Source organism: Pyrgilauda ruficollis, unplaced genomic scaffold (assembly GCF_017590135.1).
Source record: "Pyrgilauda ruficollis isolate IOZ18807 unplaced genomic scaffold, ASM1759013v1 scaffold28, whole genome shotgun sequence".
Taxonomy (NCBI): domain Eukaryota; kingdom Metazoa; phylum Chordata; class Aves; order Passeriformes; family Passeridae; genus Pyrgilauda; species Pyrgilauda ruficollis.
The window spans coordinates 10,220,715-10,245,287 of NW_024524155.1; the positions used below are offsets into that span (position 1 = coordinate 10,220,715).

At 44.1% G+C, this 24,573-nt stretch overlaps 1 protein-coding gene across 4 annotated transcripts in view; it reads right to left on the reverse strand.

Moving 5' to 3' along the window:
* Nucleotides 1–24,315, reverse strand: part of ASB2 (ankyrin repeat and SOCS box containing 2) — a 47,806-nt gene extending 23,491 nt beyond the window's left edge. Inside the window, exons 1-4 of one of the 4 annotated variants that reach the window (XM_041472003.1) lie at nucleotides 24,267–24,315; nucleotides 2,885–3,149; nucleotides 2,215–2,273; nucleotides 1,188–1,308 (exon numbers count right to left, since the gene is read on the reverse strand). In XM_041472003.1, coding sequence (XP_041327937.1) covers nucleotides 1,188–1,308; nucleotides 2,215–2,273; nucleotides 2,885–3,129 — 425 coding nt within the window. In that variant the 5' untranslated portion in view covers nucleotides 3,130–3,149; nucleotides 24,267–24,315. Of the gene's footprint in view, nucleotides 1–1,187; nucleotides 1,309–2,214; nucleotides 2,274–2,884; nucleotides 3,150–9,138; nucleotides 9,279–24,266 lie in introns of those variants that run through there. The other 3 variants (XM_041472002.1, XM_041472004.1, XM_041472005.1) reach the window with 3 other exon arrangements.
* Nucleotides 24,316–24,573: the final 258 nt, after the last annotated feature.

Here is a 24,573-nt window from a genome sequence, read left to right on the forward strand (position 1 = left end):
AGAGCACCTAGTGAGAGGATGTGATTTCAGTGTGGCCAAGGGAAGCTGGCAGGTGACAGGGATAAGGCAGGATTTGTGTTGTAGCAGGAAGAGGTTTTCACAAGGTCAGGGAGTGCAATGCCAGCTGAGGGCCAGGAACAGAGCCTGAATCAGCCAGGATGCAGGGGAAGGTGGGGGAGATTATAGAGCTGGATGAGAGGTGAAAGGAAGAGTGGTGGAAGGGTAGTCCCTGCATCCAGGGAGGGACTTGGAAGATGGATTTAACAAAATTTGTATTGGGTAGATAGAAAAGGTGGGGAGTTTCTTTTCTGCAGGACACAGGGAAATGTTGCCTGTAACACGTTACTCTTGTCATCTGATAGCTAAGGGCAGGTATCTATTCTGCACTGCAGAGAGCTGTAATAAACCTGTCATGGTCCACACATTTCCACTACACACAGGCACTGGGACAGAGCTCAGGCCACAGTCTGCTTTTCTCATCCATGACTGTGTTCAACTAAGCTTATTTGCAGCTTCTGCCAACAGCAAAACAAGGCCAGGAGGATCAGTCATTCAAGACAGTTTCCTCCTTGGACAAGTAAGCCCTCCTCTGTGTGACTGGACAGCGCAGGTATGGCTGGGAACAGCTATGGCATCTTGGGAGCATTTATAAAATACTTATTTGAAGGACTGGACTTTCTCACCTTGTTTATATACTGTGATACATTTCCCCTCTACTTTTCCCCATTGCTGAGCCCTGAACTTAATACCAGTGCAGTTACTATCAGCACCTGCCTGCCTCATCTATCCTGTTGATAAGTGAGCCAGCCTATGTAAATTAACCACAGTGCAGTCATCCTTTCCCTGTTGTCCTTGTCACCTCAGAACTTGTGACAGACCCAGAGTCCCCAGGACATGAGCACTGGGGGGATGGAGAGAGAAGAAGAAGGAGAAGAGAGCAAGAGATATTTGAGGTGGGTCACTTGCAAGAGCACAGGCATGGCCTGGGGCAGCGGGGAGGTTGGAAGGAAGAACAGGAGTGCAGCAAGGGTGAGGTGCAGGTGTCAGCGAGACCTCCTCCAGATGAACACCACATTTCCCCCCACCAGGCACCATCACCACCCAGAAGACATGTCTCAGGGAGAGAGTGGGTAGCAAGGCTTGTTTTGGCAGCAGGGAAAGCAGGAGAGGGAGAGGGAGACACTTACACAGGCTGGGATGTGCCGCAGTGGCTGCTGTCGTACCTTCGCCTGACCCCCCAGGCTTCCCCCGAGCTGGATGGCTGAGCACGGCCCGTCTGCTGGGCCGCCAGTCTGGAGTGGCGATGACATGAATGAAATAAGGAGAAATACTCCGAGTAGGAGAAACAGGTCATGCTGAGGCAGAAGCAGAGACACACATCCACAGAGACAGAGCGAGCCTGCCGATCAGGGCTTTGAATAAAAGCAGATGGCCACGGCTTGCTCTGCGCTGGATTCAGCTGCTCACTCGGCTCGAGTTTATTTTTGGCCCTCTGAGGAAGCGTCAGGGGATTCAAATGACCATATAAGACAACAGTGTGGTTAACCCTACCACCACCACACAGGAAGCAGGCACAAAGCGAGGTGAGGTGACATTCATCACCTCCAAAGTGCCATGCAGACAAGTCAGAGGTGGGGTCAGAGGAGGACCCGGAGCTGCTGGATGTCAGCTCCATTTCCATCTCTGCTCTCCCAGGTGGCAGAAGAGTTCAGCAATGCTACAGATTTGGTGCTTCAAGCTCCAAAGGTTTTCCCTCTAGTGAGAGGTCGGACACTGCTGGGCTGAGACAGGACAGACAATGCACAGAACTGCTAATGCTGCTTTTTGCCGCTTTTTGCCAAAAGAGCAGGTATCAAAGGACCTTCAACAAGGACAGGACCAAATGGCCAGGGAAGCTCTTATTCTGCCCTGCATCAGGTCTCTACAGGGGAGCTGGCTGTACAGGTGCACAGTAACCACACGGAGAAACCACAGCCTTTGGTGGCAGCAGGGCTGCTGGCCACTCAGCATCCTGATTTCACAGCTATGCACATGCTTGCTGCTCATCAAATTGTCCCCAGCTTCCCAGCCTTGGAAACCAAGCAACCACAGGTAGTAATGAGCAAGGCATCAGAGGTGGTGGAATTACGAAAAGGGAGGAGGAACAGAACTTCAGTAATTCTCAGTTTATTAAGAAAGGGAAAACTAAAGTAACCTAAAATATTAAAAGGATATTTTTTTCTTGCTTTGGAGGTGACTTTGGAATCCATTCCCATCCCCCTTGAGAAATCTGCCTTTTATAAAATGAAAAGGGAACAATGTCTGTGTTTGAAACTGTCAGCAGGTCTCTGTGACCACAGCTCAGCATTGCAGGGGAGGGGGATGCTGCCACGATTTGGTGTCTGGAGTTGCTCTTGGTTAAGAGTGGTTGGAGTCAGACTGATCTGAAATAATCGCATCCTTTAAAAACTGAAGTATTTAACAGGTAGTCAGGTCTCACTCTTTTATATACCTGGTTTTTGTGCCTCTTTTATGTTTTCTCATAACAAATGCCTTGCTCCCTCTCTGACAAAACCTAAGCTTGGCATACAGTGGGGGAAAAGAGCAGGTGGCCTTGGGAGGGCTTCTGTTCTTCAGGAAAGCTTGTGGCTGTGCCCCATTTTAATTTGTTCCTTAAAACAGACAACATCAAGCAAATCCTCTTCTCGCTGCGAGCACGTAGATTGTTGACCTCATTGGATTTATAGCAGGCTCTGGCTTTGACACTAATGACAGACTCACAGAGGAGCCGCCTGGCAGCGCTAATTAGAGAGCACTAATTAGAGAGCATGTGCACGGCCAGGGAGCCTGCTTTCCCCTCCCGGGCAGGGCTCTCTGGGGCAGCGCTCGGGCTGGCACTCCTTACCTGTGCCAGGGGTAGATGCGGTAGGGAGGGTTGTGTGGGCTGGCACGGCTTGGGGCGGCCACGTCACCAGCACGGGCCACCAGCGACTTCTGGGGGCTCTGGGCCACCGGCTGACCCGCCGGGTCCTCTTCCAAGCTCTGCTGGATGGCCATCTTTATAAGCTCATCTTCACTCAGGCTGCTGTACAGACTGTACTCCTCGCAGCCTATCGTTTGTCTTTGAGTATTTGCTGCCGTCGTAGCCATTTCTATAATTCTTTGCTTTCCTGTAAAAAGAAAATTGTGATCATCAAAATCTGGAAAATGAAAAAAACTATCTTGTACTGTCATTTGGGTCTGCCTCTTAAATAGGATGACCAGAAAACCCTTCAGAAATCCTTCACCAGAAATCCTTCACATTATCAGCTAAAATCTGCATGTAAACTTAGTGAACTAACTCCTTTCAATTACACAGAAATAACTGGTTTAGCTGGTGTTTAAAAAAGGGGGAGTTGTTGCAAGCAAGGCAAGTTTTTATCTGCTTATTCTAGTTACCACATCTCAAGAGAAAAATAGGTAAAGGAAATCCCCTTAAGATTAAAGAGACAAATTTTTAAATTTTATTTAGGAGAAGACCAATGGATGTATCTTTTTGTTGGTTTTATTTCTTGCTGTAATTGCAGGAAATTGAGGGAAGAGGTTTTCTCTTTGCTGTGTTTTTCCGTAAGGACAGGTTCTCCACCATGAAGTGCAAAGAGGCTTTGTAATTTTTTCCACCTTATCTGGAGATCTTCAAGCAGCATACAAAGCTATGCTTTGAAGTGACTTTGTTTCATTTAGTGAAGAGAGCAACACCACACTGGTCTGTTTCACTTCTGATTTTTCACTTTTTCACAGAACAAAGTTCAAGGTCATGAGTGAGATGGGAATGAGAGAAGTGGGAAACATTGGGCACACTCAGCAATCACAGAATGACTGTGAACCACCACTGCAGGACTCTAAAAGACAAAGACAATTCAAAATACTGCAGAATTTCCAGCAGTGGTAGGGAAGTACTGATACCCTGAACGGCACAATGCTCTAGCAGGATCTCATTTGGATGCCAGAGAGCACTCTGGCCATCAGTGTCCAAGAGCCAATGATTTATTTTATGGGAAGAGGTGGAAAAGCTTGCCTCTTATAAGAAAATAACAGCCAGTGCAGAATAGGTTTGATTTTATAAGGGCTGAGCAAGAACTGTGTAAAATAATGGGGGGCACTGGGGTAAGGAGCAACAGGAATGAGCTGCTCAGGAGGACAGGGACATGACAGGAGAGGACAGGGACCCAGCAGGAGAGGACTGTGGGCACATGTTCCCCAGGGGCAGAGAGGTGAGGGGCTGGCTGAGTGCAGCAGGGGAGCTACCAGGAAAGCTGCCTGTCCCCACCCTGTCCCATCAGTGCCACAGCAGGGTTGGCCTTCAGCTCCTCACAGCCCTGCTCTGCCCAGGATCAGCTCCTGCTGCTCTGGGCCAGCCAGCAGAGCCGTGAGCGTGGGGACAGCAGAAGCACCCCACTTCCCACTGCTCAGGAGCTGCCTCAGCAGGAGCCTCAGGGCAGCTGTCAGCTCCATTGCCCTGCACAGCTGCTCTCTCCACCAAGCGCCCAGCTCAGCCTGGTTTCCTGGGCACTCACACTCAAACCAGAGGGGTCCAGCAGGCCACAAGCCTCACAGCAGCAGGAAAGTGCCCTGCTGCAGCCTCCCTTGCTGCTGTGTGCACAGCCAAGAGACAGTCCTGACCTGGAGGAAATGGCAGCTCCCCAAATATAGTTTGAAGAAATTGTAAGAACTTGAATCAGTCAAGTAACTTAAAATCTTGGATTTAGGCTTTTTACTTCAGACATGGTGATATTTCCCACTTCAGGCTCTAAGCCCACTCCAGAAAAAGTGGGAAGACTCCAGGTTAAAGGGAAGCCCAGCAGATTTCAGATTGACATTTTGATTTTCAACAACAAAAGGTGTATTTTACAGCCATGAAAAATGCCAAAATAAAACCTTCAATTGCTGTAAATAATGCAACCCAGTTTTGGTGGGTTTTTTAAAATTTCTCGGGGTTTTTTCCCATTTCTTTTCAGCCAGATCTCTCATGACTGCTGTTGCTTCCTTTTTCCAGTTGGTGCCTCAGCTCTGCTATGACCCTTGCTGTCCCAAAGATCCAAGCCCAGACATCACCCTGCTGGCAGCCTCCCTGTGCCCCCACTGCTCCAGTACCTGCCTTTGGCTGCTCTCCAGCCAGCAGCTGGCTAGGAACCATGACACAGCTTTGTTTGTCCAGATGCTCTGCTGCTGTTGGACTTGCTCAGCCCCTGGCACGCTGGGCAGTACTCCCACAGTCTAGCCTAGGAACTCACGTGGTGCCTGGTGAGCTGCAGATGTGTGGAACCACCGGCTGGAGCTGGCAGGAACATCCAGCAGTCGTCTGCAGCATCCAGCAGTGCAATGCCTGAATGTAGGGACCTGGCCCCAGTGGTGACTCAGAAACCTAAACAAAGCCGTCAGCAGGGAGGGCAGGATCTGATCTTAAGCTCTTAATGGAGGTGATGCACAATGAATCCTTGGAGAATGCAAGAATGGAGATGAAACTGCTCCCCTCTGAGGGCAGCCTTCTCCAGTGCAGGCTGGGACACAGATCCCTCCTCTGTATCCTCCCAGTCCCATTGCCATCATTCTGATGGCAGTGAATCCAATGCTGCTGATCTGAGCTGGTGTTGCAGTGCCTTCTGTGGGAGCCTGGGCTTCAGGTACTGTACAGGACACCCCTGCCAACACAGCTCCCCAGCCTGGCACAGAGCAGCTAACTGATAGCTGCTTCACCACCTCCCAATTGGATCTAGGTGTAAAGGCCACTTCTGGACCTTCTTCCCCTCTCTCCTTTTGTTTCACACATTCTTAAGGCAAAGGGAGCAAAAGGGAAGATTTTAGATTTGTAGGAATCACTCCTATTTCATCCTCTTATCCTTTGTAGGGGGTTAACTGGGTTCAACCCACTCACAGAGAAAAGGGAGAACCTCTCCTGCGTGTTGGTGAGCCTCGCTAATCTAAATATTTTGACAAGAGTTCCATAGAGTGCAGAAACAACAGTGTTGGCTGCAGCTCCCATCACTGACTCATCCTGCAGGGAGAAACTTCGTAGGGCTCAAAATAGAGAAAGCTTTCAGTTCTGCCCATCGCACTGCACAAACACGATGAAGGTGTGGGGGTCACATCCTGGGCTGCAGGAGCTTTTGGGTCCTTACTGAGAGCCAGGGACAACCTTGGCTGCCCTGAGCCCCTGCAGAGAGTGTTCTAGTTGGGCTTGAAGCTGTCCCTGCTGTCTCCACTTGCTCAGACAAGTGTGTGTGTGCAGTTTGCCTGTGTGCTGACTGAGTTTGGCAGGAGGCTGGGGACATGCCTTCTTCCCTACAGCTCCCTGCAGAGCAGAACACAGCAGAGCCACCACCCTCCCCTTCCACCTGAGGATGCTTTTGTTTGAAGCTGCAGGACAACAGGACAGGGGCACTGGTCTGAGTTATGTCTGGAAGAAGCTGCAGTGAGACAGCTGAGCTGCAATAACAGGCTGAGCACATGCCCTTGGCTGGAGGCTAATGCACTACAGCCTAATTCAGTTTACCCTTCTTTCCTTGAGGCCAAACTCAGCGGCATCACCTGGCAGTGGCCTGGCTCAGCTGACACAGCAGGGCTAAGTTTACCCCATCTGAGGCCATCAGTGAACTGCCAAACACAGACTTATAAAAGCTCACTAGGCTAATGTGCTATAAGCTAAATATTTTCCACCTTCTGTAATGAAGGTGTGAAAAAAAAAATCAATCTTTGTTGCTAGAAATATTTGAACAAGTCTGGATTAGTAAAATCTGGCCAAAGTGGTATTTCTAAGTGCAGCTTGAATCTATTTCCTTGCTCTAAGCCAGTTTACTGTAGGTTTAAAGTACTGGAATTAGATTTAAAAGTTAAATGATGTGTCTATTCTTCATCCTAGCTTCAGGTTTTGGGGGAATGTTTTAAAATTTGGCTCTGCATTTCTCTGGCAGCCCAAGAGGCCATCTTCACAAGCAGGTAGCACACAGCATCTACTGGGACAGCAGAACCTGGGTATAATATATAATATATCATATATAATACATTATATATTATATATTTCTATATATATGTAATATATATATAATATGGGTATAGGGCCCATATTATTTCTTAGAGAGTGCTTTCCTTTCAGGTCTGATGGCTTCACCAATGATCTCTCTTGGCAGAGTCATGTCTTGGAATTCTGCTGTCTGTGCTGCCATTTAATAAGTCAGTCTGGCAAGATCTTCTGGAATCTAAACTTACCACCATTTCCACATAGAGTCTGATCCTGATATTAATTTTGCCATCCTGATTTCAGTGAAAGTTTGTTAATTCAGATGTGTAATCAGGCCTGTGCCATACAGAGGCAACTTAGATGCATTCAGTGACCAGAAGGTAATGTTGAAAATAAAATACTTGTGCAAGGACCATGCTGCGACCTCCTAACCTGCGTTGATGAGCAGCTGTGCCTGGTAGATCTCTGAAACCAAAGGTACTGCTCACAAGGGGGACTACTAGTAATCACCTACATGATGGCAAAAGCCAGAGACAAACACAATTAGGTTGCTATTATGTTCGGACTACAAGCTCTGTCAACATAGTGCTTAGGAGAATGGGTCTCTGATCCCTGATGCAACATAAATAAACAAGGATTACGGCTGGCTTTGAACATGCAGAACCATGCAATTCAATACCATTAGCATTTGAAACAACCGGTCCCCGTTGATAGCACTTCTTTAAAGAAAAGCTTAGCGAGGCTGCCTGCCCCCCCCCCCCCCCCCCCCCCCCACCACCCAAAAAAAAAAAAAAAAAAAAAAAAAACCCCCCCCCATAGATCCCAGGCAGCAGAATTAGCAGAATTACTTATTTCTGTCAGAGAAGCATGGCAGATAAATGACAAGGTCATTAAGGGAACAGAGCCAGACTGTGCCTGCCTTTGCGCTGAGTTTATTCCAGTCAGCTTGTAACTGAATACAGAACCTTGTTATTTATGGCTCAGGGTGCAATAAACCACATTTGTGAAAACATAACCAAGCCTTTGGAGGCTGCAAAAGAGAGAGAAGAGGAGCAGCTTCATCGTTTTGCCTTTTGCGAGGAATGGTTGTGCTCCTGCTTCTGCAGATCCGTGTTTGCCGTTCCACGTGTTTGTCTTTACTTCTGAAAGCAGCAGGAGCACACATGGGGAAGGCAAAGAGGCTGGATGTCTTCCCAGCAAACTGAGCCTTACTTCAGTTCTTACTGTGGCACCTTTCAGGACAGGTCCTCCGTGGGCAATGGAAACCAGACCGACTTGCAGCACTTAAGTGCTCGCATTTTTGCTGCATTTCAGATCAGTTTCCTGATAAACCTTTGCAGTTTTCCAAGGGTATTATATTGGATAGCTGTTACAATGAAGCAAATAATTTTTTTTAAAACCAGAAAGATTTCAGTGCCTATCAGCTCTGCCGGAGCTGAGACATCAGAAGGATGACACTTCACGCTGCCCTGCTGCGGCAACAGGCAAGGATCCTTTGTAGTGACAGTTTATGCAAACCACTCAAGTTCTAGCCCAGTGCTGAAGGAGCAAAGCCAGGCTTCCCGAAGGAATCCTCTGAGCAAACAAATCCCCATGTTCAGCCCCAGCTGTCAAAACAGGTCACCTATCAGTATGGCATATGCCCTGATGCCACCAAATCACGATTCTGCACAAATTCTTTACTGGAAATCATATACCTGCAAGCTTTTATTTCTCCTCAGAACATATTAATTAACACAGAAATTAGTGCAATATTATCTTCATGTCAAGCCAACTAGAAATTTAAAAATTAAAGCAATTATTTGCTGATGTAATTTTTCTCTTTCACACTGTGCCTTGCATGCTACATTCTACCTTAGTATGTTGTAGCTACAGAATTTATTTCTGAGCAAGATATTCTAGGGACAAAGATACAGGCACCACCTGCGAGTAAAAGAAAAATAAGGAAATGACAGAGCTACTGTTCTGTTTAACAGACAGTGTTTTATGGCATATTTGAAAAAAATACCAAAGCCCAAAACAAACAAAAGCAAATCACAAAGCTCCCAAGACTGTTAGAGTGTTAGGTTACAAACTGCTGTAGGAATAAATATTTGCATAGACATAATGAACTGAGAGATTGAAAGTACTAAATAAGTTCAAAACATGCATTTTTGCATTACCTTTTTGTTCTGAAATAAAAGGGTAATGATTGTGTTGAAATGGGTTATCTCCTTGGTTAAGTCTTAATTCAGAAAATCCTCGCTGGTATTTGTCTCCCTGCTTTGCCTGGATGTTTCGATCAACTGCAGGACAGCTTTGAAACACGCTCACTTTGAAGCCTGGAGTTTATTTCTGGATCACCCCATGATCAGCGAATACAAGCCAAAATATAAGTTGTTCCCAATCTCAGATTTCCTGTTTGAAGATGCACAGCAGAAACTTGTACCAATCCTGAAGTTCTTCTTTGTTGCATTATCTGAAGAACTTCACTTCATCAACATCCTGGAGCTAAATGACACAAAGCTGACCTTTCTATTACATCATTATTTATTGTCCCTGACAAGTAGACCATATATGGATATGTTTCTGGAACGTAAAGAAGAAAAAAAAAATTGCCATATAATTTTCAAGTAAGATATGCTGTCCTGGAGAGTTTTATTTGCTTGGGGAGAAGTGACCTCCATTTACTTTTGTTTTAGCTGATGCTTTTTAAACAAAACAACCAAACATTACTGGGCATTTACTGATGTCTTGGAGTTGTTCATATGTTTTTAAGGCTGCAAGTTGGAGACTTCAGGATTCCAAAAGATGACAACAGCACTTGTGAACCTGTTCCAAGTAGTATTTGTAAGAGCTTACTGGTAGAAAAGGACTGCTCTCATAGCACCTAAATGTGAACAACAGACTCTCTCAGAGTCCTCAAGGCCATAAATGTGAAGTGGTACCCATCTTCCCCACATCCTGAAGAAGGCAAGCTGGCCAAGGAGGAGATAGCACTGCTCCAGGGATGAGTTAGAAGAAAAGAGTCAGGCACATATTGGAGAACTGACCCTTGGATAGTCTGGATCATGGGAATAATAGTGCTCACTTTGGGAAGGTTTCCATGGGTTTGTCCAGCTAATACAATGAATGAAGGGAAACCATAACAGGATATCAAAGTTATGCCTATGCATTTTCCTTCAGCTCCTCTTTCACTCATTCCCATGGCAAAACATTGCACACACCGAGAATAAAGCCTAGATGGGTCTGGAATCCTTTCTGAGTACCTTGTGGAGGCTCAGGTTCACTGAAGGCACCCTGTCAATGCATGAACACCCCCATCTAAGGCTTAGCAAGAGCAATCCTGAAGGGAAAAACACAGCAAGACTATATTATCCACTAATATATGATTCCTTTCAACTCATCTGCTTTGTTTTCAGAGTCTTTCAGGACCAGCATCCTTCCCTCTCCATGCTTGCTCCTGAAGCCATCTTGCTCCAGCATGATATCAGGATGAGTACATGGCACATCTTCCTTCCCTGCTGTCTGAAAAACAATCTGCCCCTCATAACTAGTGCTGGAACTGTTCTGTCCAAAGTTAAAGTCATTCAGCAGTTACAGTGACAGACAAAAGGAGCCCTGAATGTCATCACCAAGAGTGTGAGAAACTCTTACACCCTTGACAAGATGTCAGCCAACCCTCTGTGACTTTTAAACAACACCCAATGCTTTTTTTCCTTGATACTATTTCAAGATTGTAACTAGCCTTGGCTTAAAACCATGAGCATCTCCCACATTTAACCCTTCTGCTTGCTTTTTGGCAGTCTCTCACCCTTGATCTGAACTCAAGAAAAATTTCTGGTACTGTGATGCAGATTCATGCTTTGCAAAGGCAAAGGTGTCTGGTTTTCCAGGATGGCCTGTTTGATTATGAAAAGACAGTGGGGCTCAAGGTCCCATGGGCTGTGAACATTGCAGGTGGTTCCCCATGCCACTCCCAGCAGGCACACTGCAGCTCCCTTCCCTCCCATGTTTCTGGGCTTCCTTGCAAAACTCTGTGCACCCTTGATGTATTTGAAGCTGCTATGAATGCTGATGCAACATTTTCCAATAAAAGCACGGGACTCTGCTTCAGAAGATCTATTTTCAGATACCATTAGCTCTCCCTTTTGTCTTGAGTAAATCATTTAACTCCTCTGTGTATAATTTTCTACATTAGTGAAGTGGAAATAATCAAATGCATTAACTTCAGAGAACAGTCCAAAATTCCTTGCAGATGGGAAGCCAACAGGACTACTTATATGGATAGAGACTGCTGAATAAGACCTTATTTAATTAGTATCTGTGAAATCCTTAGAGGACAACCTCATATAAGTTTGAATTTTAATTACAGAAATAATACTGTACAGAAATGAAATCATACATTTGGGAGTTGATTTTTTCCCCCAATAAAACAATATTGTGGCTTTATTACAACACATCCAAAGCACAATAATAACAATTATGATTTATTAGCATTGCATCAGATTGGCTAATATTTCCCCTGGGGCATGCAAAGTTACAGATCTGCATTTTCAGCTTGACTCTGAGAGATTTTAATACATTACAAATGTCACCTGCAAAAATAAATATGTAAATTTTCACTATTTTCTGGGACAGATTTCAATCTTAGACACTGCATATTAGATCTATTCACTTCCTTTAAATAGAAGTGATGGAAATGGCCAACTCATGCTGATGGGGGGAGTCAGCTAGGGTCTCACAAGCAAGGCACAGCAGAAGAGATTTGAATCTGGGAGAAGAAAAGAAGGATGACCATGTGAAAACAAATGAAAAAATAATCAGCAAGATTGTTTTCTCCTTCATATTTCCTCAAAATAGCCAGAAGAAGCCAGGTTAGAAAAGCACATTTAAAATTTCTTTCCTTTGTCTCTGCTTCCATTAGTTGAATTAATTATCCTGTCATCACTACTAAGCCCTTCACCTCTACTAAGCTACACAGCTGAATCTGGCAGCTGAGGCTGGAGGAAAAAACAAAGTTCGTTTGTGCATCCCAGGAGACCAGTGAGCTTGTTACTGACTCCCTCTGTGTGCAGAGCTGCCACAGATGTGCCTCCACGTGGTGAGGCGCAGGTGAGAATGGGCATCAGCACAAGCTCTTGTCCATAGCCTGTATCTGCCAATGGTGACTAACTCTGCTGCATCCAAACACTTGGCACATGTGTGGCTCTTCTGCAAGGAAGAAAATACTGACTAGTTCTGGTAGTAACAGTTCCTGCACAGAAAATCCTCATAATACCTTGCCTCAGGACAGTGTATGTCTTTGTGCACCAATTACCTCTAACTGCTGGCTCGTTACTTAGATCTGGTCTGAAGTCTTTCCTGCAGAAAGACAGCAAGATATTTTGAGTGGCACATTTCCCTGAGGGAATAGAGCTAGAGTACACACCCTTTACCATCATATCCAGTGAGCAGAGGTTTGCATTCAGTGTTGCCATGCTGTGCTTCCATCAGACAGTCCCAAAGATTTAAACTTTGCCAACACCAGAACCACAAGCACCTCTCCTGTGCCTCCTGCTACACAAGCCACGTTCAAATAATGAGAATATAGAAACTCCCACAAGAAAAGATGGTTTCAATTTCCTTTGCTTTGGCTACAATACCCTGAGAGAGGCAAGGAGCCAGAGGAACTTGTATGGGAAAAGGTGCAGGATGTCATGCATGCCATGGGGTAATGAATATGATATACATTATTCCTTACTCACTTTGCTGCCTAAATACTTCTTTGATGGAAAGATGTAGCTGTTTTGAGATCACTCTACCAAGATTATATTTCCCCTTTCAGGAGGAATTTATTCAACTTCAGTAGTTGCTGACACACACCCTGAATCACACTTTGCCTCAGTGCATGACTTCTACCTCTGCACAGTAGCTCCTCCCCACAGAAAATTCTTCCCTTTCAAACCTAATCAAAATGAAGTCCTCACTCCTCTGGAAATGTGACATGAGCACAAGGGGGAACACCCAGTATCCAGGTCCTAAGACCACTTTCAGGTATCCAATGACTCAGCCCTGCCAGCGAGCTTTGTAAGAGTGTACAGCTACTACAGTCAATGCCACTCTGCAAATGTCACCATAAGGTCACATCCACTGACTCAACCTGAAAGAAGAACCAGTCAGAGGGAACATGAAAATCTAATATGAAGTGAACACAACCCAAAGACTGTATAAACAAATGCATGTTCCTTGGAGGAAGAGTGAAATCACAAACATTATCATTTAGTTCTCTTTGCTGTGCAAATATCATTTATCTTATGTTATAATGTATGTTAGTAAGAATTCTAATGAAAGACTTGCCTTTACCTTGACCTTTACAAAATCCACAAAATTCAGAGATATTGCTGCAATCCCAGGGCTCTGAGGCTCCTGCAGGGGAGCAGGAGGATGGGAATGGCAACCTGAAACACAAGCTGCTGTGAATAGCAAGGGTCCTGGGAAAAATAGTGTCTCCAAATTGATGGAAAGATGAAAACCAATTTTTATGGAAAATAACTTTTTCATAGGTTTTTAAAAGAAATCCTTGGATATATGCAATGGCTGTTTACCTCTGTTTAGTCTCTTAGGATAGTTTATGAACAAAGTCTCTCTTGAAGACTTTTCTGTAGTACCCTCTAATTCCTTTCAGACTGATTTGGTTTTAACTACTGTGCCTGCTGTATGCAATAAGACCTATTGTATTGCTCCCCTTCCCTTCCTGCAACAACATGAGAGGCTTTCTGCATATGGTTCTGTCTTTACTTTACTCTTGCCACAGATAAACAGACCTCAAAAAACAAAAAATGTCCCTGCCTAAATTCAGCAGCTTGCAGTAATGTCCATAACTTTTACCAAAATGAAGTCCAAGGAGTTGCAGGTCCCTGTATGCTTGGAGGGAAGCTGAGGCAGGTACTAGCAGAGCAGCAAGGCAGAGCAGGACCTTCCTGTGCACAGCCCCATGGGAAAGGTGCAGGAGTTGGGCTCTAGAAAGATGGGCTCCAGCCTGCCTTGGGATGGATGCTGGAGATTGCTGCTGACCAACTCAACTGGAAGGGACTCTGCTGCTGTGGAGCTCAGAGACTGAAAGCAAGGGGACAGGTTGTCCTCCACGTTGATCCTGCTGTTCTGGCCCACTCCCCTGATGAGGTGACCAGGTCTGGAACATGGGTGTTTACATGCAGACAAGAGCAGCAGAGGCTCCAGAATAGGCTGTGCTAAAGGACACTGCACCAGCCTCTCTATTTACCCGGTTTTGTGTGCTGTCAAATTTGTATAATAAATACAATCCCTGAAGCCCTGGTCAAATGAACTGTCCTTTATATTGCCATGGAGAAAGCTTCCTTGTCCTGCACTGACTGAGCATGCAACCAGAGAAGAGCAGAGGTTTATGCCTCTTTTACGTTCAAATCACAAAGCAACAGGTTTGGTGCATAAGGCTGACATTTAATTATTTGCCCTACATCTCAGGTTAAATTTAGAGCTAAATTTAGAACAAGTGTCTGGACAGAATGTCATGACACCAGTGTCTATCTGTTGCACAACATGCCATATGAACATGTAATGTTTAACTGGGTTAAAAATAACTGTACACTTACCTAACTCAGCAGACTCCTGTACTCTGTCTACTGAGCTGGTAAGCAGACAGTGCAATAGTAAGTTACAAGTATATTCTGGAAAGAGATATTATTAAAGGCAAAACGACAGAAAAAATAGTTTTCTGTTTCTGTTCTTGCTTAGCTTTTTTTTTTTTTATCAAGTAGTAAGTGCTGCTTACTTTTCATTATAATATAAGTATGACAGTCCAGATAATCTTCAAAATTGATGTGAATGAGTAAATTAGAGTGAAGTTGTGAGGAGTTTTTTCACCACTGAAGTGAGAGATCACTCATTCCTTAAGAGCAGACTTAAATGGCTGTTAAAACTCCCACCTTAAGCCTAAAAGAGGACAGATTCCTTCACAGTAAAAAAGTAGCTTGCTACATACAAGCTACAACAGGGCTACACAACACGAATCAATGTGGCTGAGTCACGTAGACCCAGATTTCCAAACTAAGCATCATTATCTTCCTTGAGCTGTGTTTGGAGATCACAGCTCCAGGAAAAACCACACCTGTTTTACAAGTGTCAAAACCACAAAGTGAGATGGAAAATCTGTTTAACACCTTTATAGATAAGATGAGGACAGCACAAAAGCACAGATGAGGGCTGGAGTAAAGAGCTGATGCTTTGATGTCACTGAGAGCTGTAACAATAAGCAGAATGTATTTTCTGTACTTGAGCTGCAGCTGCACTTCTGTTCTTTGGCATTTATCTAGACCCACCCTGCTGCTCAGGACAGGTTAGGGTGTTTTCACCAGGCCTTGTTTGGTGGGGCTGCAGGTGCCTCAGCCATGCGTGGGGGATGGCCAGCACTGCCAAGTTCTCGGGTTCCAGGAGCTGGCAGCCTCTGTGGCACCCTGCTGAGGAAACATCATTGTAGAGCTCCAGCTCCACCCTGGAGCTACAGCCTGGCAGAGGGCAGGTCACCAGGATGAGACAGAATGCTGAATGCTGCTGACCATCAAATGCAGAGGCCAACAGCTGTGCAAATCAGCTGGGTGTCAGGGTGCACTGAGAGCCCCCGGGCAGCGCGCAGGGCGGCTGAGCAGGCACTGGGGGAGTGCCTGTGGTAGCTGAGCAGGCAGAGAGTTTTGGTTCAAGGCAAACAGTGGGATACAGACAGTTCCCTGGGTCATGAGGCTAAAGCTGTCCAGCCCAAACAGAGGGGGCTGTTACCTGGCAGCTGCCCAGGAGGTGATGGGAACCTGTGCAGGTTCAGTCTGGGGACAGGATGATCCCACCTGCTGTGGGTGCTGTCTGGTCTCCTCAGCCAAAACTCTCACCCTCAGGTGGGACAGTCATTTGGGACCAGAGCAAGGAATAACACCATGTCAGTGTAGGGAAATGTGCTTGCTTTCTGGATACCAAAGCACAGGCATGCCAGCACAGCACCTTTCAAAAGTGCTCAAATCATCTTCATAATTTTTTCCTTCAATGGGTGATTTCCTTTTGACCTGAGATTGTGAGACAAGATAAGGTGTCTTAAACTATTCACTCTATATATGAGTGAAATGGGTGCAGGCAGGATGTCAAAGACATTTTCTCTGAAATGCTGCAAAGACTGAGGCATTTCTTGGTTGGCACATGCTATTTTTCATTAAAATGGTTTTGCTTTCTCTGCTGCAACTGTACATCATGTCTGTCACATCAGTTGTGGTCACTATTATGTGTCATGGATTAACCTCTGACATAATATTATTTTCTGTAGCTTGGCACCTAAAAATCATTCAGGCCCGTGGTCAGCTTAAGTGGACCCTATAGGCTGACCCTAACAGTGGTAGTTTGGGAGCACTTGCAAGAAACTTTGGTCAGGATAAATAGTTCCCCACAGTTCATGATGACTGGTTTAAATCTTCAAAACTTGGTACTTTGCAATCTTTCCAAATAATTTTTTGATTATTTACTCCTCAATAGTCTTGTTTTCGTATAACACTGAACCCAGATATGAACCTTGCTGAGTTATTTATCTCCGTGACATTTTGAAACAACAGGTCCCAGAGCCTCAAATAGCACATTACTGTGCTATTGTTGTCAGACTTCTGACAACTTGCTGTGTACCAGTGAAGACCAGGTGGCTGTAACACCAGGAGCAGGGACCTCACTCCCAGGTGCATGCTGGCACTGTGGGTCAGGCCCAAGGGGAAAGCCAGGCTGCAAACACCAGCCCAGATCTGAGTCACACGGAAATGACACTGGGGTATGCTGGAAACACGGAGGTCAGGTTGCACAGGAAACTGTGGTTAGCTTTAAAACCTAGCCAAAGACAGAAAAAAAGTCCAAAACCTCATACACGCACCAAGACTTCACTTTTTCAGGCAGCAGCTCTTAATGAATGTGCTGGCAAAGTCACTGGGGCAGCACATGGCAGCAGCAGAGTTTGAGACACATTTGTGTCTGGCAAGAACCAAAACACTCCTTCCTCTCTCAAAAAAAACTGATTGATAGTGTAAATTTTCACCAGTTCTATTAAACATCTGTGTTTACTGGTTCACTGCTTAGGATATGAAGAGGAGTGGAGTATTTAATAGTATTTTTATTTTTATTTTCTACAGAGGAGGAAAAAGGAGGATTTACCAGAAACCACTAGAGTAAGTGAAGGGTGTTGTCCTCATTATTGATCTTTGTAATTGCAATCCATACCACATGTCTGGCCTGAGGATCAGTTTGTTTCTGCTCTGCATCACATCTGTGTAACAAAGCATGGAAACTAATATTTGTTTAGTGGTATGCTCAGGTGTAAAGCCATAAAGTCAGCCCAGGACAATTGGTTCAGTACCAGGGAAGCTGATGGAGTCACACTGGAGTAAGTGAGGACAAAGCTGTCAGCCAAAACCCCTGAAGGTCTCATAATACACTAGAAATAACACACATAAATATGTAAAGAAATAATAGAACAACCAGGCACCAAACTTTCTTTCCCTAGGGTAATTAATTCATTGTTATTTATGAAAAACTATTATTGTCTCTGCTGACCCTCTGTCAAGAGACACATGAATAAGAACTCTCTCTCTTCATATGTATATGTGCATATGAACAGATATTTTACCACAAATCTGCTGTACTTGGGTAAAGACTGAAGTCCTTTACCTGATATATCCATTACAGGTACAAATTTGTGTGGCAAGAGAATAGCTGTGAAAATAATGCAGAAGATATGGGCTTTCTCCAGCTTTCTTCTTATAAAGAAATTGTTCATATAGTTAAAACTCTACTTCCAGACAATTTCCATCTGTCCTTGCTGGAAAACTAACAAACAAGGGCAGAGAACACAGATTTTTGCATTTATTTATGTAAAGAACAGGCAGATCCCTAGGTACTATAAATCAGTATCTCCCTGATTATTTTAATGGAACTGTACTTGCTTCCAAAGTAAGTGGAGCTCAGGCACAACAATCACTTCAGGGAGAGGCAGATGTTCCATCAAGAGATTTTAAAAACTGTGCCTCAGATCAGTGAAATAACAACACACAAATGGTGCACAATAACTTGCAGTATGAATTTCTCAAGACACATTAACACTTTTCCTTTTTGAGCTCCAGATCAATATCCTGTGTTGGATAAAATCAGGCAAAAAGACTTCAAGCTCTTTTGAGGTGAGTAAAAAAGTCTTTGCTGATCCCATATGGTTCAGAGTAATTTACTGACATCCACAATTACAAATACACCTGGAAAGGACCTGAGTCTACCTCTCTCTCTGAGCCAGGCATGAATTCAATATAAAAAACAGGTGTGCATTCTGCAGGTGGTTAGGCTGAATTGTAGTAAGCAGGAAAAAGTTTATTGTAGGGAGTGTATGTTTCTGTTTTTCTACCACCTTGAGTGCACAGATCAGAATTCTGTACTGGCTAAGCCTCCTTAGGAAAAGACCTTCAGAAAGGTTAGCAGCACAGTACGCATATTATCAGAGAACCAAATGAAATTACATCAAAATAAAGCTACTATTCCATATAACTAAAATGGCGTAAACCAGAGATAAACATGGGCTTTGCACCTCTTGCTAGTTTCATACAAGAAAAACGCACTTTGCTGTGCAAATTAAACAAAATACTGCTGAGACAACTTCCACTGGAAGATTAAAAAAAAAAAAGATAAAATTCATGTACCTCTGCACATGCTGCAGTAAATATGCACAATTGCACCAGAGATGCAAAGAGAGGAGTAGGAACTGTGTGAAAAAAGGACAGCATGAAGAAAGCCAAACACCTTCTGAAAAATCAAAGAAATCTTATACCAGCCCTCCAATTTTATTTGTAGCATTTGTATTTTGAAGCTATCCTCAGAACTATATTGCATATCCTCAGATTATATTGCATTTTTTGCAGTTGATTTAGAAGCTTTCAGGCTGAGAATTCTCCCAAGGTTCTACACTCAGCAAGGAAGGGACATTTTCCCAGATAAGGGTGTTAGCATGACTTGGCAGGTCTCTGCATAGTGACATGCAGAAGAAATATTTGTCAGGGTAGGCCTTGAGGTTTGTGATCACCTGGCCACTATCTCTGCCTGGCCATGGCTAAGGCTGCTGGGGGAACAGGTTTGTGGCTGTGGCCAGGAATGTGGCTCCCTGCAGCCCCTTTCTGCTCAGCAGAATGATTGAGTAGTACCTTTCCTGTACACACAAAGACCTCTATCTGTACACATAGTGTTGTACATTTATGAGTGGCGTCCCAGAACAGAAAAGCAAACTGGAATGATGTCAGTAGGCACTGACTGAAGTTAAATCTGTTTTGCAACATGTGGAAGGGAGATTGTATAAGACAGTGAGGTGATCATCACTGCAAAATCAGAATTTATAGACAATAATATGGAGTCAATAAAAATGAAAAGAGAGAGCAACATCATGCATAATAGGACACATATGTGCACAACTGGTTAATCAGCCTCAGAGCAGCTTAGGCAGACCTGGCAAACTGAGTATGTGCAGCTGCTGCTCATGCATTGAGTCCATCTAATCCATCCCTCAGCCACAGCGTGCCCACCACTGTGGTATCTGTTTACACAGCACAGAGCTGTGGCAAACACGCATTGATCTGCTTGAAGTTGCTGCACAAGTCTACTTCCTCGCTGCTTACACTGAGCTGACTTGTCCATCAGCCTTCTCAAAATGCCGCAAAAGGTTCAAGAGGCACAGTCCTTCCCAAATGTTGTGTTGGCAACATTTCTTTCCAATAGAGTATCTCTCCAAAAGAATCAGCAACACACCAGACATGCCCATTAGTTTTGCGTATTTCAAGACCATTGTCTTGCAGTTTGCCTTCAAAGACGCCCATCCCCAGTAATAAAACACTCCAGACAGCCAAACTTTATAACTATGAAAAGTTGGAAATCTCATCTTGCTCCATTGTGCAATATGATGTCATGTATTTGCTGCCTGGCCTCTGTGTGCAATCCTAAAGTATAATCTTTGCACCAACTTGTCAGGAAGCTGGACACGTGTGTTTTATATTCTCTCTCTCTATTTAGCCCACTTTGTCCTCATAAGGATCCCTGCCCACATGGAAATATATTTTTTATAAAAACACCCATTCATTTTATATGCAGAACATCTCAAAGTCGAGTCATCTCTGTGAACATTCAGACCAAAACCCCCCTTTGGCACTGAAACTGCTGGTGCCAGAACAATAGGAGATTCTTTTCTTTGTCTCCACACAACCCTTCCTCATCTTTGCTATCCCGCAGTACCAGGCAGAGCTGTGTGGTTGTATGCCTTGACAATGCACCACATACCATTGCTATTATCAGAATCACAGAATCTTCTGAGTTGGAAAAGACCCACAAGGGTCATCAAGTCCAACTCTTAAGTGAATGGCCTATATAGAATCCAAAACCTTGCCATTATTTAGCACATATTCTGACCAGCTGAGCTAATCTGTATTAGGAAAAAAAATCTTACCACTGCAAACTGGGATTTTTCATGCAAAGTCTGATTCCAGAAGCAAATTCTTGATCTGTTTCCAAACATGCAATGTAATCTTTATTTAAAAACAAAATCTAATAAAATACATCAGATTTCATGTTACATTTCCACTAAACTTAATATGAACATAAAAGATATAAGATATTTTGTTGAAATAACAAAAAATACTGAAATGATCTTGCTTCATAAAATTTTCCAAGTCCTGTAATTGCTTCTGAAATCAATCAATCTATATAAAAATCAGAATACTAAACTTCCCTGTTATCAATTCAAAATTGTTTTAAGAACTTTTCCAGCCATCACTGCATTGAGTATGCCCAGGACAAATGTACTACAGAGAAGTAGATGCATCCTGCCCTCTTCTCTTCCAACTAACCTGATTATAACACCAAAAAATGCAACTGATTCTCTTTTAATTTGCATTAGCATCACTGAACTTATGACTTGGCCAAAGAATTAAATAAGGATGTCTCAACAGAAAGTCAGTAACTAGGAATATAATCAAAAGAAAAGATGGTGCCTCATTCACCTGTTAAATGCAGCATTTCATTTCTCTTGTGCCAGAAGCAAGCTTTTATTTTCATAAGTTTTTTAAAGACTAACAGTGGGAAAAGGAAATGAGGCAGCACAAACTACTGAGCAGAAACAGAACTGAATGAAATTACAGAGGAAGAGAAAAATAAACTGGTACCAGAGCTTGAAAATTGAGAATCAGGTAGGGCTAAGCTTACTCTGCCACAATATCAGACTGTAACACGGGGCTGCCTCTGACAGTCTCATCTGACCTCCTGCATGTCTGTTTCATCTATTCTGTCAGTAAAATAAATCAGCACGATATTGCAGTATTGGTAATAGGAGCAAGGTACTAAAAGGGCCTCATTGCATCTTTAGGTCTTGTCCCCTGCTGTAAATAAACATTATGCACAATCCTCATTCAGAATATAATGAGACCCATCAAAAAGGAGCAAGGAAATGTGGGCAAAACACATTAAGAGGCTTCAAAAACAGCTGAGCTGGACAAGACAAATGCTGATTTAAAACAAAATGGGGTTTGAAATTTGGGAGCTCAGGTTCCTTCTGCAGTCAGCAGGGATTAACATCTATTATCTAGCTTATTTACCAGCAAAGCAGCTGCCTAAAAAATGTGGGTGATGGAACATTCTCTCCCCCTCCTCTAGTCATGATTTAAATACAGTGACTCTTGACCATGATGAGAAACCCTCCAGGTTTAACCCCCAGGATATCAGCTGATGATCAGCCACGTTTGATGGGGCTCATTGAAGCTGCTCATCCTGAGCAGTGCTGGGCATGTGGTGACACAGGGCCTGCAGCTGCCCAGAGGCTCCTGATGCCTGTGGGAGAGTGCTAAGTGATTTAGGTACACCCAGCATTAGAGGGCTTTCAAGAGGCTGCAACTTGCAAGGACAGGATGCAAGGGGATAGTGTCCAACATGGCTCTAGCCCCAACTCCTGTTACACCCAGTAATATATTGTTCAAAACCTCTTTCCACTGATTACAAGGTTATTTTTAATTGTCTCATGGTCCTTTATTTCTTTTGCTGCCAACTCTATCCTTTAGCTCAGCTGGCTCTCCATTCTCCCTGATGTTATGCCCTTGCTTTATTTATAGAAAGCACTGGTATCCACTCTGGGATATTTTCTCAGTAGCGGTGAGCCAGCCAAGTTCCCGTTGTTCCAGCCAGACTCTCTGCTCAGATCTCCCTACTGCACCTGTGTGGTCTGAGGCAGCCTTTTGGGCACACTGCATGCAGCATTTGGGAGTAGATCTCATAAATGTCTAGTACCAGCCATTAATACTTGCTATTATTAAGTATTATGGTAATTAAAATTATTTTTATTTTTCATGAGACTGAACTGTCAGAACTGCTGGATTTCCCCCTCAAAGGATAGTTGTTTTATGTACTCCTTCAAAATCATAGAAATTCTCTTCATGAGACATAACACAATTAAAAGCTCTTTTGACAACAAAAGGTCCCTTTAACAACACCTTTCATTCTTACTGTTTGAACTAACTCTTCTAGAATTGTCTTGTGTGTTTCTCTCCATTTTCTTTGCAGGCTGCAACAGCCAGAGAGGAAAATTGCTAGATACAAAGTATATGAAGGATTTCCTGCTGAAAAACAGTGACAAATTGCCTGATAGTTTTACTCCAAGGCACCTGCTGTCTCCTTTACTGTAATAACAGCAACTGGCAGTGTTGGGTTTGCTGCTGAGCTGGGTCTGGTTACCAGCAATCAGCTGTGCAGGGCTGTGCTGGGATGCACCTGGCAGCTGATGGCAGGAACAGCAGGGAGCCAGTCAGACCCTTTCCATGGGCTGAGCCTCTGTGCCTGGTCAGCACGGCCAGGGCCAGGTAGAGGGTGAGAGACACAAATCCTTTCAGTGAAAACAGCAGCCCAGTTTGACCCTGGGATCTCATTGCCTCATGGCTGGGAACTAGGAGCACAAACTCCTCCAGCTGACACCAGCACAAGGGGCAGAATTCTTCAGCTTACCAATACACCTGTGCTTGGGAAGAAAGTCAGGACTGCATAGTGCAGCTCAGCAGCATCACAATTAATTGATGGTGTCCACTCAGGAATTGGGTTGGACCAAGACGACATGAAGTTGCTGAAAGGATTCGCAAAGTGTCTGGTTCATTTCTGCCCTGCTGAGCTTGGTTTTGAAGTTGGGCTCTAAAGCATGCCTCTTGCATAGGGAGCTCTTAGATCTGCAACTCCAACTATTTACCACAGGCAGCAGGTCTGCTGAGCCTACAGAAGTGGGCAGTGGTGCTTGGATGGCTCCACCACGTCATCCCTGCAAGCACAGACTGGACTCAAAGTGACTACATGCATCCTGAGCCTTCTGACCCCCTTGTTTCCCACTTCCATTGTTGGCTGTTAGTTCTGTTTTTCTCCTGGCTCCACACAACCATGCAACACTCAGGTGAGGCCAACCTGAAGAAAACTGCCTGGACAAATTGCAACCTGTATATGGCCTTGCTCAGCACTTTTCTCAGACCACACAGGCACATCTTCAGGCCCCAGGACTTGGGTTTTGACTATGGTTGGAATCCCTTGCTCCAGGTGACTGTGAATCTTGCCCTAAAATGGCTCTGCAGCACATGCTTGCGTGGGAGAATTGTGGATGGGAGAAAGCCCTGAAATTCTGCTTCTGCCCTTTTGTGAATGACACAGTCTGATTATTTCCACTTCTTTATTAGGGGATTAGAGCTGCAGTAGAAGAGGCTCCAGACTGTTTTATTGCTCAGTGTTTTTCAGTAAATTGGTTGTGACCTCTGTAGCCCCACACAAGAGGGTTGTGATATGTTTAAACTTTTATTACACTATAAAATGAAAACAGTCCTGCTCCCTGGCCCCTCCCCACCACATCTAAGGTCAACTATGCTCTGTCAGCTTCTCCAAGCAAGCCAATCAGTCCAACAAGCTTTGATATTTTTTTTTCTCTTGCTTTTATAACAAATATACTGGGGTCAGGGGAATATTTATGTTAGAATGAGGGGGCCACTATCCAGTGGAGTTGGTTAAACACAGATCCAGCTTGCAGAAGGCTACTTGGGTGTAGATAAATCCATTTGTGATTTAATGCTATATTTAAACACTTAGGTGATTTTCTTTCAAATAAATTCCCTGTTGTGTTGTTTACATACAGGTAAAAGACCTGTCTGTCATTATCAAACTCCATAATCTTGTTCAATTATACAACCTTAGAGAAGATACATTAAATACACCTTTTAAAATGCATCTTAAATCCTACCTGAATCCTTTCTAGCATTCCAGGTCTCTGGGTGTCCAGTCCAGTCTTAATCTGGAGTGATAATTTTGCACCAAAAGCTTTATCAGCCAGAGTTATTTAGCACCTAGTCAGGTGTTAAGCTTATAAATAGTTCATCTCTTGGCAACATTTAGACCTTGAGCTAAGAAAAGTCACTGGCTTGCTTTCACTGTCAGGTCAAGTCTATTTGAAGGTGTGGCCTATTTAAAGGACACGAAGTACCCATGCAGACATTAAAAAACCCCAAAACAACAAAAAACCCCAACCAACAAAAACCAAGCTACAATCC